This window comes from Ammospiza nelsoni, chromosome 22 (assembly GCF_027579445.1).
Source record: "Ammospiza nelsoni isolate bAmmNel1 chromosome 22, bAmmNel1.pri, whole genome shotgun sequence".
Classification (NCBI taxonomy): Eukaryota; Metazoa; Chordata; class Aves; order Passeriformes; family Passerellidae; genus Ammospiza; species Ammospiza nelsoni.
In genome coordinates, this window is record NC_080654.1 from 8,009,672 (window position 1) to 8,024,858 (window position 15,187).

General features: G+C 53.1%; 1 protein-coding gene across 1 annotated transcript; it reads right to left on the reverse strand.

Moving 5' to 3' along the window:
- Positions 1 to 6,557: 6,557 nt before the first annotated feature.
- LOC132082849 (zinc finger protein 239-like) lies at positions 6,558 to 8,027 on the reverse strand. The gene is made up of 6 exons (XM_059487264.1): positions 7,976 to 8,027; positions 7,784 to 7,846; positions 7,592 to 7,675; positions 7,400 to 7,483; positions 7,304 to 7,347; positions 6,558 to 6,989 (listed from the first exon to the last, which is right to left on the reverse strand). Exons 1-6 carry the CDS (start codon positions 8,025 to 8,027, stop codon positions 6,558 to 6,560), a joined length of 759 nt encoding a protein of 252 aa, XP_059343247.1.
- Positions 8,028 to 15,187: the final 7,160 nt, after the last annotated feature.

A 15,187-nucleotide genomic window follows, 5' to 3' on the forward strand; every position in this document is an offset into this window, starting at 1 on the left:
GGCACCTGGAGGAGAAGGACAGTTCTTTTCCATAGGAAGTAAAGCACAGAGTCCCAGCGTTTGAAAGGCAGGTGAGAGCCTCACTGGGCTAAGGCCAGCTAGACTTGTCAGGAATGGCAGATTTTGTCTGGGAGCAGTCTTTGTATTTAAGGAATTTTCAAGCAGGAAACACGATTTCAGCCTTGGGCACATGCAGAAGCAGAACAGTTCTTTCCACAGGAAGGAGAACACAGAGTCTTCCCCAGTGTTTTGGGGACAGATGAGAGGTGACCCTTGTAAAACCACTGCAACACAGACTTGTCCTGGGAATATCCCTATGGAAACAATCTCTGGGTATAAGGAAATTTGGAGTTGAAATCCCAATTCTGGCCATGGATGCCTGGAGGAGAAGGAGAGTTATTTTCCAAAGGAAGGAAAGCATGGAGCTCCATCATTTAAATAGCAGATGAGAACAGATCTTCAACATGCCAACGTCAGCTGGACCAGTCAGGCAGTCCACAGGAGTCCAAACCAGCCAGACCTATTCTGTGTTCCCTTGGTTTTATGTTTCCCCAATATGTCACAATGGCCCACTGATTACAAGAAAACTTGCAGTGTCACAATGGCCCCTAGGTTCCAAAAGGCCCCAGAGTATCACAGTGGTCCCAACGATTCCATAGCCCTTTCAGTGTCACAATGGTTTCTGTGTTTCCCCAGGCCCCACAATAACATGTCTCTTCTGTTCCATGAGCCCTGATTGTCACAATGGACCTTTGGACCCTGGGGGTTTGCAGTGTCACAATGGTCTCCTTTGGCTCCACAGCGTCACAATGGACGATTGATGACAGGAGATCCCTCTGTGTCACCCTGGAGCTTTGGTTTCATGCAGCCCTGCAGTGTCACAATGAACCCTTGGTTCAATGGGGTTCCACAATGTCACCATAGCCCCAAGGTTCCATGCAGCCCTGCTGCATGTCACAAAGGCCTCTTGGTTTCATGAGGCCTCACAGTATCACAATGGTCCTCTTGGTTCTGTGAGGAACCCCAGGGTCACAAAGGTCCGACTGGTTCCATGAGGCCTCATAGTGTCACAATGGTCTCCATGATTCCATGAGTACCCTCAGTGTCACAATGGCCCCTTGGTTCCATGAGGCCATGAAGTCCCTTAATAGTGTCCCCATGGTTCCATGAGCCTTGCAACATCACAGTAGACCTTTGGATCCATGGGGGCTCACAGTGTCACAATGGGCCCTTGGTTCCATGATACCCCAAAGTGCCATAATGGTCTCCACAATTCCATGAACCCCCTCAATGTAACAATGGACCCTTGGTTTGATGGGGTCTTTCAGTACCACAATGATCCCTACATTCCATGGAGTCACACAGTGTCAGTACTGTCCTATTGGTTCAGTGAAGTCCAGCAATGTCACAGTGCTCTCCATGATTCCATGAGGCCCCACAGTGTCACACTGGTCCCTTGGTCTCACAGAGCCTCACAGTGTCACAATTGTCCCATGGTGTCACAGGGGCCCACAGTTTCACAATGGTCCCTTGGTCTCACAGGGCTCCACATTGTCACAAAGGCCCCTTGGTCTCACAGGGCCCCACAGTGTCACAATGGTCCCTTGGTTTCATGGCCCTTGGCTGCTGCATTCCCCCCTCCCCTTCTCAGGCCGCCCTGCCAGCTGAGAAATGCTCCTTGGGCCTCAGCCTTGGCCAACAGCCCCTGGGCTCAGCTCCTCTGCAGCTCATCACAAACACTGTCTGCTCCAGGCACTGCTGCTGCCCAACCAGCTCCTGGTTCCTTTAGCAGCAGCCCTGGGAACGGTTTCTGTTCCCTGAGTGGCACAACATCCCTGTTCTCACACTGCCAAAGAAAGCTGTTGATGCCAAGTGCGGCCGGGATGAACCATTGCTGGGACTGAAGCCCCTCTCTTGGGGCCCTGCAAACAGCGCTCCAAAAGGAGCCCTTGGAGCTCTCCTGGGCCAGCGACTCCCTCTGAGTGGGGCCTCTCCCAGTTGGGAACTCTCCCGTTTGCTGCACCCGGGGATCCTGAACAACGACGGAGCCTGGGCCGATCCCCCCACTCCTCCAGGTTCAACCCTTTCACCCACTGTGGAGATGCCAAAGGATCCACAGTGAGCATTTCCTGCCCTCAGGGGAATTTCTCCCAGGTGCCTTGCACTGACTCTTGGTGTCTGTGTGCACACAGGAGTGCCTGTGCTGGGGAAATGTGGCAGAAATGCTGCTCTCTGAGGGTCTTGAGTGCCTTGGACAGTTGAGTCAGGCAGATATCCAGATATCAGTAAAGAAGGTTAAGTCACGAGCTCTAAGCTAAGTTAAATGCTGCTAAGAGTTGTTCTTTTGCTAAGTTGTTATGATTAATATAGGTTACTAGCTAAGTTAAATATTGATAAATGTTAGTCCTTTGTTAAATGGCAAAGACATAGGTTATAAGTTTGGTTAAGTACTGTTGAGTGCTGTTCTTTAGCTAAATTGTGAAGTTGAAGGTATCAGTTAAGGTTAAAGTTCAGTCCTGTTAAGTGTGAGCCCTGTTAAGCTTTTAGGCCATATTCCTTTTATCCTTGCCCTCACTGTCCTTGTGTCACACACACACACACAGGGACAGTTCTTGGTTAATTTCTGGTTTGATTGCCCGGATTCTGTTTGGTTTTTTTGTTGCTTTGTTTCCTTGGTGTGCCTGAAGTGTCCAGGCAGGAGCAGTGTGACTCTTGCCAAGGAACTTTATGCTGCTGTCCCTTAATATTAAATCTGGTTTTTGCTGATCCCTTGCCGAGGATTTTTTCAGCGCTCTCAAGGCCTCATTGGTAGCAGGGTGAAGGAGCCCTGGCCCAGGCTCTGGCCCTGGGGGACACAGGGACGCTGCCGGGGGATCCCTGTCCCACTGTCCCCCCCAGGACCCCGGCCCCCGGTCCCCATGTCAGGCTCTGGGGTCGATCTCGTGGAACATCCTCTGGGAGAGGCTGCGGGGCCGGGGGGACCTGGGGGAACAGGGGGGAGAGGGGACCCCGCTGTGCATGAGCAGGGTTGGACTGCTCTGGGGGGAACTGTGAAGGGGTACGGGGCCGAGTGACCTCACACAGCCCCTGTGATGTCACATAACCACCTGTGATGTCACACAACCACCTGTGATGTCACACAGCACCCTGTGATGTCCAAAGCCCACTCTGGGATGTCACAAAGACATCCTGTGTCACAGAGCCAACGCTGGCATATCTCTCTGTGATGTCATACAGCCATGTTGCGATGTCACAGAAATCTCAGTGATGTCACAAGGGAATCCCATGATGTCACTGTCCTGTGATGACACACCCTGTTCTGTGATGTTACTCAGACACCCAGTGATGTCACAACTCACTCTATCATGTTACAGAGCCACCGTCCATGATGGTAGAATCTGCTCTATGGCCTCACACCCTACTCAATGATGTCACTGCCACATCTGTTATTTCACAACCCCCTCAGTGATGTCAGAAAACTTTCTCTGTGATGACTCTGCAATGTCATGGCACACATTTGCAACTCACAGCCTGCTCTATCATGTCTTACAGCCATGCCATCATGTCACAGTCTTCTCTGTGATGTCACACAAACCCCTCTATGATTCTGTAGCTGCTCGATGACCTCACACAGCCCACTCTGTGCTGTCACACAGGTTCTTACTGACATCCCAGCTGCTCTGTGCCTCTGTGACACAGCCCCAGAGGTGCTGCTGTCACACAGCCCCCTCGGGGCCATCCCACAGCCCCTGCCAGTGCTGAGCCCCTGTGAGCTCTGTCTGTGCCCTGCTGGTGTCCCTCAGGGGCCCTGGCAGTGCCCCAGCCCTGCTGGGCTGTGCACAGGAGCTGCTCCTGGCCAGAGCTGTCTCTCTGCAGCGCTGCCCTTGCCAGGAGCTGCCTCTGGGCCAGGAGCCCGGCCCAGCTCAGCAGCACAGACACAGCACAGGGACTTTATTGACCCTCTGGGGCTTTGGTGCTCTTTGCATCAGACTCAGTCCCCGACAGTGTGCTCAAACAACTTCTAAAAAACTCAAAATCAGATTCAAAGTCCAAAGATTCTTTAACTTTTACTGGGTCCCACTGAAACCCTCTCCTCCCCAGTGACAGAATTCCTGTAGTGTGGGTTCTCAGATGTCCTGGGAGCCCTCACAACGCTTCTGGCCAGAATGTCTGCGGAGGGCAGCCAGGCTGCTGCAGGGGCAGTGACCTCACAGCCATCACCATGGCAGCCCTGTCCCCTGGGCCTGGCTCTGCCCTTTCCTCTGCCCCTGCCTTGGCTCTGCTGCCATGAAGAGTTTTGTCATTAATATCTTGTCCCCAAGGTGCTGGGGCCAATGGCTTCCCAGTCAGGCTCCTGGAGCAGAAGTGGCTTTTCAGAGCCCAGCCAGGAATGAGCCCTGAGGCAGCAGCTCTGCAGTGGTGGCCACCAGGCCGGGCTGCCAAGGGAGGCTTCTGGCCATGGCCTGCAAGCAGCTGCTGCTGCCAAGGTGCCTTTGATGCCTCAGGCTCTCCCTGGCACAGCTCCCAGCACGGCACTCTGCCCTTGTGCCCGAGCCCTTCCCTGTGCTGGGGCTGGCCTGGGGCTTTTCCTGCAGCGGGACCTGCCCTGCTCATGGCACAGGAAAGGCAGATCCTGCTGGAGCAGGAGGCTCTGCCTGCAGTGGGCTGCAGCAACTCCAGCATGGCCCTGTTGACTTCAAAACTGCTGCCTAGAGCACTGTATTCTAATAATTGTTATAGCTCCTGAACTGTGGAGTAAATGAATGTGGTTAAGTTCTTTCTTCTAATCATGATTAGAATCAATTAGAGGAATATTTATGTAAATCTATTGGGTATCCCATCGTTAATTCTGTGGGACAAATTGGGTTAAAGGTTCAATTCCACCTCTCCAATCCTTTACACCTCTGAAAAAGTCTGGGGCTGGGATTGGATCCAGCCGCTCCCAGTCTCCTGTCTTAGAAGGAATTTTAGAAGTTTAGGGGCCCTGCAGGGGTTTGAGGATCCATGGTGGCTGTTCAGTGTCATTTCTCCACCTCATGATTTAGCAGGAGTTTTTCCAATAAAAAAATAAAGCTTTCGCCTGAAGCTCCCACTGTGCCCATGACAGGAACCCCTGTAAGTGTCTGGGACATCCTGGCTCTTTGGCAGCCTGGGGACTCCTGGGAGGTCACCATGGAGCCCCCGTGAGTGCCTGTGACAGATCAGTGCCTTTGCAGCCCAAGGTGGCCTGGGATGTCACCATGGAATGGCTGTGACTGCCTCTTACCACACGGCTCTTTACCATCCCAGAAACCCCTGGAAGGTGTCCATGGAGCCCCTGTCTCTGCGTGTGACATTCCAGCTCTGGAAAAGCCTGGAGACTCTTGGAAAATCCCCATGGAATCCCTCTGAGGGTCTGTGACAAATCTGATTTGTGGAAGGCAACCATCACCAGCCCCCTGTTGCTATGGTCAGTTTCCATGGCAGCCATCACCAGCCCCCTGTTGCTATGGTCAGTTTCCATGGCAGCTCCATGGAGACCCCATGTCAGGGGTGGTTGCCATGGACACCAGCTCAGGCCTGCAGCCACAGCCCATTGCCATGGCAACCATTGGCAGCCCCATCCCCAGGCTCATGGGATCCCAGAACCACAGAATTGGCTGAGCTGGGAGGGACCCATCAGGATCCTCCAGTCCAACTGCTGGCCCTGCACAGGACACCCCAACAATGCCAGCCTGGGCCTGGCAGCGCTGTCCAAACGCTGCTGGAGCTCAGAGAGCCCTGGAGCTGGGACCCTTCCCTGGGGAGCCTGGGCAGGGCCCCAGCAGCCTCTGGGCAAAAACCTTTTCCTGACATCCAACCTGAGCCTGCCCCGACTCAGCTGCAGCCGTTCCCTCCACTCCTGTCCCTGGGCACCAGAGGGAAGAGGTTCCCACAGCCCCAGCCAGGGACCCGCTCCCAAGGCTGCTGCCATGGCCACCAGGGCTGGCACCCGCTGGCATGCTCAGTTTCCATGGGCCAGGGTTCAGGAATGGGATTGTCCAATTTCCTGTTCCCGCTAAAACCGCGCTGCCCTCCCTGCCCTCCCACCTCTTGTGGAAAGAACAAAAGGCAAAGATCCCAGGTTGGGATAAGAACAATTTATTTGGAACAGCAGCAAGATAAGGAACAAACAAGAAAAGAAATAATACTGGCAACAGAAGGGATAAAATAAAGGGAAAACTACAACACAACTGACTGTCTCTTCCTGGCCACAATTTTCCACTGCCTGGAAAGGACACCCTTCTTCTCAGGAGAGAGAGAGAGAGAGAGAGAGAGAGAGTCCCTTTCTTGCCCCCGGCAATGTCCTGAGGTGGGAGAGAATATAATGACATGGTCATGCCCTGACCCTCATGTGTTTCTTCAGAGCCACATCATGTCCATTGGCAAGGGCAGGAAAAGGTACAGGTGTTTTCCCAGACTGAATCACAAGGAACATGGACCACCAGGGCTCTGCTTAACATGGGTCCTCCATGGGGGTTGAAGCTGGAGCAGTGCACGAAGCTCCTCCTGCACTTGGGGCATTGGCAGAGCTTACTTTACCGGTGCCTCCTTTGGTGTCTGGTCAAGTTAGAGCTCCGGGCAAAGCTCTTCCCACATTGGGGACACTCGTAGGGCCTCTCCCCAGTGTGGATGCGCCGGTGTCTGATGAGGTGGGAGCTGTGCTTGAAGCCCTTCCCACAGTCAGGGCAGCAGAAGGGCCTCTCATCCGTGTGAATCCGCTGGTGCAGGAGTAGATTGGAGCTGGTCTGAAACCTCTTCCCACACTCGGGACACTCGTAGGGCCTCTCCCCAGTGTGGATGCGTTGGTGGGTCACAAGGTTGGATCTGTAGCTGAAGCCCTTCCCACATTCTCCACACTCGTAGGGCCATTCCCCAGTGTGGATCATCTGGTGGCAGATCAGGGTGCTGCTCTGCCTGAAGCTCTTCCCACACTCAAAGCACTTGTGGGGCTTCTCCCCATCATGAAGCTGCTCCAAGAACTGGCTGAAGCTCTGTCCACCTTCCTGGCTCTGGGTAAGTCTTTCCTCCTCAGAGCACCCTGGGCTGTGTTTGGAGCCCCTCTTCCTGCAGGATCTCTGGGGATTTTCCTCCCCATTAGAATTCTGCACTGTGGAGTCAATCAAAACAGCCTCTTCCATTTGGTTCTGCCAAGGAGATTTTTTCTCCCTGGTCTCCATCATCAGCTTTTTGTCTGGGGAAGGAATGGCAAGGAGAAGATGGGATTTGCCTCCATTCCAGAGGGAAGGGGAAGGAGATCCCCCCAGTGCATCCCCAGCAGGACGGTCTTGGCACCAAGGTTGTCCTGCAGCCGGGGTCTGTGCTGGGCTGGGAGATGGAGCAGGAGAGAGGGGGAAAGGGGCACTGATTTCCTCCTCACCTGCCTGGGCATCCCAGGGCTCGTTCCTCTTCCTCTCAGCCTCCCCGTCCATCCAATCAAGATTTGGGAATGGGAAATCCTGTTCTGGGGAGAAAACAAAGGGTGCGCACATTGTCTTTTGTCCTGGGGTCTGTGCAGGGCTGGGAGATGGAGCAGGAGAGAGGGGGAAAGGGGCACTGACTTCCTCCTCACCTGCCTGGGCATCCCAAGGCTCGTTCCTCTTCCTCTCAGCCTCCCCCTCCATCCAATCAAGATTTGGGAATGGGAAATCCTGTTCTGGGGAGAAAACAAAGGGTGCGCACATTGTCTTTTGTCCTGGGGTCTGTGCAGGGCTGGGAGATGGAGCAGGAGAGAGGGGGAAAGGGGCACTGACTTCCTCCTCACCTGCCTGAGTGTCCCGGGGCTCCTTTCTGTTCCTCACAGCCTCCTCCTCCATCCAGTCAAGATCTGGGAATGGGAAATCCTGTTCTGGGGAGAAAACAAAGGGTGCGCACATTGTATTTTGTTCTGAGATCTGTGCTGGGCTGGGAGATGGAGCAGGAGAGAGGGGGAAAGGGGCACTGACTTCCTCCTCACCTGCCTGAGTGTCCCGGGGCTCCTTTCTGTTCCTCACAGCCTCCTCCTCCATCCAATCAAGATTTGGGAATGGGAAATCCTGTTCTGGGAAGAAAACAAAGGGTGCACACATTGTCTTTTGTTCTGGTTTGAAGGCAAACTTGGGGGAGAGTCTAAGTCGGAGTTACAATTTAAGAAGAAAATTTAGATCAGGGCAATGATACAGAAACACTGCCTTAAACTGACAGAGTCAGGATATAACCTGACACCCTGTTGGTCAGGGTGGTGGCAGCAGTCACATTAAATGGTGGCTTCAGTTCTGTTGGAGTGATCAACGTGATTCTGTCAGAGCAGTGATCCTGTAGAAGGGTCTGGTCTTCCTCTGAAGGTCCAGTGGTGGTTATGGAGCTCTTGTCCTCTGGGAATCCAGTAGGCAAGCTGCTCCTGGTGTTGCCAGCCTCAGCTTATATCCAGGTAGGAATGCTTGGATCCTCCCCTTGGGCGGAGCATCCCACAATGGGAGGATGGAATTTTATCAGTCCTGCAGTGACACTCAATGGCCCATTAGCAGAAGATCTCTCCCCTGGAGGGCGTTATCAGGGGTGAGTCATGCAAGAGATAAAGAACACTGCCCTGCCTGTTTATAGCAGTTGATGAAGATGGGGATTAAAAACGTGCATTTGGTTACATCTTGCATTGCAGCCTGAAGCAGTGGGGTAATCCCTGCTCACGGGGTGACCACCACCCCCATTACCCAAACTGGCTCAAGTGTAAAACCCCCACCCCGGGAAGGCCACACACACAGGGTGCAATGTCACACTTGGCTCCCTCCAGACGAGGTCTCTGTCCCTTGCTGTCTCCCCCTTTTCTCTTTCTTTCCATCTCTCTCTCTACCTCACATTTACTGTTCAATAAAATCCATTTTGGATTTGGTCTTGTTAGCACCTTCCTGGCTGCAGAGACATCTCTCTAATAATTTTCTTAACCAGATTGTGACATTGTTTTGGTACCGTGAGTTTAGGCACTGTTGTCTGAACCCAAGTGCATTTGACAACAGCATGGTTCCCTCTACTTAAGAGGTTGTAGTTGTCTCTGGAAGAACTATTGGAAACTTGGATGCAGCTTCCTCTGAGCGACTTACAGGAGAACTGATGAAGAAAATAGGTGTTGTGGGTGGCCAGTGTAAAGAAAATATTTTGTTGTCCTTCCTTGAAAAGTTTGTTAAAATTGCTGGAGGAAAGGGAGCAAATGCTACCAGCCAGACTGACAAGGTTCATTCACCCCACGATGAGGAACACAAGGCTGCGGAAAGTCCCGCAAGAACCCCAGCTCAAGTAGCTAAATTCCAGAATAAATTCTGAATTCACAGGCTTGGGGGCTTTGCCAAATGTGAGAATCATTTTTCTCTTCATCCCTGTCAGCTTTGTGACAGCTACAAAGAGCTTTCCCTTCCTTTTCATTATCTGTATTGGGCTGAATTTCTATTTTGCTCTTATTGGAACCTACCTGCAGCTGAGCTGGAGCTGTTCAGGAACTGATCAAACTTGGAATTGCCACAAAATAGCTTCTATTTTTGGTTTATTCATGTTTGCAATTTATTTGTGTTTTCATCACATATGACTTGTGGGAAAAACAAGTATTCATCAAAGCGATTTATACAGAATCAGGTTTGATTTCTGCCAAGTTTATTGTGTCCAGTGCCCAGGGGAATCTCCCATCCTGTCTGCAGCTGCTCCCACAGGGATGTGAGGGCTGACCCCGGGGCCCCAGGGGTCACAGTCAGGGCTGCCCTCAGGGAATGCTTGCCTGGTACTGAGGGGCAGCGTGGGAGCACCTGGATCATGGACCACCCAGCTGCCCCTCATGTTTGGAGGTGCCTGAGGAGGGCTGGGATGATGCCAGGGACATCCTGTAGTGACATCCCCCCTGTCCTGCTCTGGGTGAGCTCAGTCCCAAACCTGACCCTGACCCCGGTCTCAATCTCACTCCATGTTTAGACACACTCACAGTTCTGTATTTAATCTCATCCCAGTGCCAGACTTGTCTAGCCCCAGACCCAATCCCAACCCCAGCCATAAAGCCAATCCCATGTGTAGCCTTAACCCCAATCCCAGCTCTAATCCAAATCTCTGCCCCAACTCCAACCCCAGCCCCAATTCCAGCCCCTTCCTAAATCCTCAGCCCCAAACCAAATCCCAGGTTCAGCCCTTCTGGGGGTTTGGGGGTGTCTCTGTCCCTCTGAGCCCGATGATGTTTGGGTGGGGTCACAGCAGGGCTGAGAGGGACAGAGACTGCCCCGACCTCCCCAGGTGTGAGAAGGTCAGAGAGCCCCCCCAGCCCCGAGCACCCTCAGCGGTGAGAGGGACACAGAGCCCCTGGTGCCCAGCCCTGCACAGGCATTGCCTGAGGCCAGAGGGATGGAGACCCCCCGAGCATCCCCCAGGGCGAGGGGACAGAGAGCCCCAAGCATTCCCTGGGCTGAGAGAGACAGAGACTGCCCTGAGCACCCTTTTCAAGGAAGGCAACAAAATATTTTCTTTTTCACTAGTCAGTCAGAACAGCCATTTTCTTCATCATTTCTCCCATAAGTTCCCCAAGAGGAAGGAGGGACTGTTTCCAAGTCCTTCCAAGTTTCCAAGAATTCTTTCAGAAAGAACCACAACCTCCTCAGAGAAGGGAGCCATGCTGTTGTCCAAGGCACTTGGAGTCAGAGAACAGCGCCCTGAACACACTGTGCCCAAATAATATTGCAATATGGTTAAAAAAATTGTTACAGAGATGCCTCTGCCCCAATTAAGGTGCTAACGAGACCAAATCCAAAATGGATTTTTTTGAACAGTAAATGTGAGGTAGAGAAAGAGATGGAAAGAAAGAGAAAAGGGGGAGACAGCAAGGGACAGAGACCTCGTCTGGAGGGAGCCAAGTGTGACATTGTCCCCTGTGTGTGTGGCCTTCCCAGGGTGGGGGTTTTACACTTGAGCCAGTTTGGGTAAGGGGGGTGGTGTTCACCCCCTGAGCAGGGATTACCCCACTGTTTCAGGTTGCAATGCAAGATGTAACCAAATGCGTGTTTTCAATCCCCATCTTAATCAACTGCTATAAACAGGCAGGGCAGTGTTCTTTATCTCTTGCATGACTCACCCCTGATAACGCCCTCCAGGGGAGAGATCTTCTGCTAATGGGCCATTGAGTGTCACTGCAGGACTGATAAAATTCCATCATCCCATTGTGGCATGCTCCACCCAGGGGGAGGAACCAAGCATTCCTACCAGGATATAAGCTGAGGCTGGCAACACCAGGAGCAGCTTGCCTACTGGATTCCCAGAGGACAAGAGCTCCATAACCACCACTGGACCTTCAGAGGAAGACCAGACTCTTCTACAGGATCACTGCTCTGACAGAATCACGTTGATCACTCCAACAGAACTGAAGCCACCATTTAATGTGACTGCTGCCACCACCCTGACCAACAGGGTGTCAGGTTATATCCTGACTCTGTCAGTTTAAGGCAGTGTTTCTGTATCATTGCCCTGATCTAAATTTTCTTCTTAAATTGTAACTCCGACTTAGACTCTCCCCCAAGTTTGCCTCCAAACCAGAACAAAAGACAATGTGTGCACCCTTTGTTTTCTTCCCAGAACAGGATTTCCCATTCCCAAATCTTGATTGGATGGAGGAGGAGGCTGTGAGGAACAGGAAGGAGCCCCGGGACACTCAGGCAGGTGAGGAGGAAGTCAGTGCCCCTTTTCCCCTCTCTCCTGCTCCATCTCCCAGCACAGACCCCTGGATGCAGGACAACCCTGCTGCCAACACTGTCCTGCTGACGATGCACTGGGGGGATCTCCTTCCCCTTCACTCTGGCACACAGGCAAATCCCATCCTCTCCTTGTCCTTCCTCCCCCAGACAAGAGGCTGAGGATGGAGACCACAGAGGACAAATCTCCTTGGAAGAACCTCATGGAAGAGGCAGTTTTGAGTGACTCCACAGTCAGAATTACAGTGGGGAGGAAAATCCACGGAGATCCCACAGGAGGAGGGGCTTCAAACACAGCCCATGTTGCTCTGAGGAGGAAACACCCACCCTGTGCCAGGAAGGTGGACAGAGCTTCAGCCAGAGCTCAGAGTTTGTGGTCCATGAGCAGCTTCATGATGGGGAGAAGCCCCACAAGTGCTTGGAGTGTGAGAAGAGCTTCAGGCAGAGCAGCACCCTGATCAGCCACCAGATAATCCACACTGGGGAATGGCCCTACGAGTGTGGGGAATGTGGGAAAGGGTTAAGCTGCTGCTCTGCCCTCATCACCCACCAACGCATCCACACTGGGGAGAGGCCCTACACGTGTCCTGAGTGTGGGAAGAGGTTTCAGACCAGCTCCAATCTCCTCCAGCACCAGCGGATTCACACGGATGAGCGGCCCTTCCGCTGTCCCAACTGCAGGAAGAGCTTCAAGCAAAACTTCACCCTCATCATCCACCGGCGCAACCACACCAGGGAGAGCCCCTACGAGTGTCCCCAGTGTGGGATGAGCTTCACCCAGAGCTCTCACTTGACCAGACACCAGCGGAGGCACTGGTAAGGAAAGCCCTGCAAATGCTCCAACTGCAGGGGGAGCTTTATGCCCAGTTCCAGCTTCATCCCCCATTGGAAGTCTCACATTGTGAAGAGCCCTGGTGGTCCATGTTCCTTGTGATTCAGTCTGGGAAGACACCTGTCCCTTTTCCTGCCCCAGGCAATGACGTGATGTGGGATTGAAGAACATGAGGGTCCGGCCACGGCCTTGTCATTACATTCACTCCCGCCTCAGTTCATTGCCAGAGGCAGGAAAGGGACTCTCTCTTTCTCTCTTCCTGAGGAGAAGGATGTCCTTTCCAGACAGGGGAAATTGTGGCCAGGCAGACCCGGTGAGTTGTGTTTAAGTTTTCCTTGTAAACAATTTTATTATCAATATCGTTTCTGATCCATTTGTTTCTTATCTCGTTGCTGTTCCAAATAAATTGTTCTTATCCCAACCTGGGATCTTTGCCTTTTGTTCTTTCCACAAGAGGTGGGAGGGCAGCAAGGGCAGCACAGTTTTAGCGGGATCAGGAAATTGGACAATCCTATTCCTGAACCCTGGCCCATGGAAACTGAGCATGCCAGCTGGTCCCAGCCCTGGTGGCCATGGCAGCAGCCTTGGGAGCGGGTCCCTGGCTGGGGCTGTGGGAACCTCTTCCCTCTGGTGCCCAGGGACAGGAGTGGGGGGAACGGCTGCAGCTGAGTCGGGGCAGGCTCAGGTTGGATGTCAGGAAAAGGTTTTTGCCCAGAGGCTGGTGGGGCCCTGCCCAGGCTCCCCAGGGAAGGGTCCAGCTCCAGGGCTCTCTGAGCTGCAGCAGCGTTTGGACAGCGCTGCCAGGCCCAGGCTGGCATTGTTGGGGTGTCCTGTGCAGGGCCAGCAGTTGGACTGGAGGATCCTGATGGGTCCCTCCCAGCTCAGCCAATTCTGTGGTTCTGGGATCCCATGAGCCTGGGGATGGGGCTGCCAATGGTTGCCATGGCAACGGGCTCTGGCTGCAGGCCTGAGCTGGTGTCCATGGCAACCACCGCTGGCATGGGGTCTCCATGGAGCTGCCATGGAAACTGACCATAGCAACAGGGGCCTGGTGATGGCTGCCATGGAAACTGACCATAGCAACAGGGGGCTGGTCGTGGTTGCCATGGAAACTGTCAGGTGCAGGAAGACTTGGACACTCAATATAAGATCAGGAAGCTCCGTTTATTTAGCAAAATCATCCAACTTTTATACACACAAGTAATAAGCTTCATGAATATTCTGCAAGCCAAGCAACCCATTGGTTAAGCTATACCACTAACTCTTCCTCATTCTTTCAGACCTACATTCCCTTTTCCCACGTCTCTCTGTCTACTTGTTATCATACTCAGCCAGGCCCAAGGACACGCTATCTTGCAGGTGCAAAAGCTCAAACTAGCTGTGTTCGGTACTTTTCCACTCCCTGGTCGGCTAACAAGCGAATGTCTGTGTGACCCCTGTCATGTAGCCATTTCTGCACACACAGTCATCTGAGATGTCACCCTGTGATGTGATACAGCCATCTCTGTGATGTCACAGAAGACACTGTGATGTCATAAAGTCACCATGGGATGTCACTGTCTTTTTTGTGATGTCGCAGTCTGTTCTGTGAGGTCACAGCCTGCTCTATGATGTTACACAGCCACTGATTATGTCACAAACCAATCTCTGATGCCACAGATTCATGCTTTTTTATGGCAGAGTCTGCTCTATGGCCTCACATCCTACTCTGTGATGTCACAGCCAGCTCTGTGATGTCGCAACTCCCTCAGTGATGTCACAAAACACTCAAGAACTCAGTTTCATCAAAATGCTAAAGTTTATTGCACTTTGAAGACATCCCGCTCAGGGCCACAACTGAGAAATTGTCCCCAGGTTCCAGGGAGTGCAGAACACTGGGGGCAGTGATGACAGCTGGGGACAACCAAGGCAAAGGTGACTCTGTGCTGAGCATACCGGATGTGTGTCAGGAATGCAAAGGGCCAAGGCCTGAGCCCCAGCCCCTGGCCAGGCAGATGCTGTCCCTCCCTCCTTGCTCAGGGTTCTTGCCGGGATGGGCACTGGCATGTGGGCATGTGCAATGGCAAGGGCAGGAGCATGGGGCGGCCCCTGCCAGGCTGCTGAGCAGGGACGAGGAGGCAATGAGGCCCCAGGCCTGCAAGGGTCACTTGTCCCATCGTGGCCTCAGGCCCAGGCCCAGCAGCCATGGCCAAAGTGCTGCCCAAGTTGGCTCTGGCAGGGCTGTCTCGCAGCTGCTGCCCATCCCTGTGCCCTGTGCAGCCCCGGCTGTCCCACGGTGTCCCTGCCCTGTGCCTCTGTCCCTGCAGGCTGTTGTCCCTGGCACAGCACAGGCAATGCTCCACAGCCACCTCTGCAGCCCCCAGCCCAGCTCCTGAGGGACCAAATGAGCCCAAGTCCACCTGGGGGAAGGGCCCAGGGAGACCAAGGGGTGTTTAAGGCTGACCACAAGGCAAGCACACATCTTGACCCTACCTCCTCTTGGAATTTCCATCTGAACAGTGCTTAAATGCAGGAGTTGGTAACTGTGTGTGTGCCTCTCTGTATCATTTCTGTCTTTCTCTCTTTCTGTGTCTTCTGTTTCTGTGCTCCTGCAAATTTTGATTTACATTAAATTGAACAGGCTTAGAGTTTGTGAAGTCGAATGGGC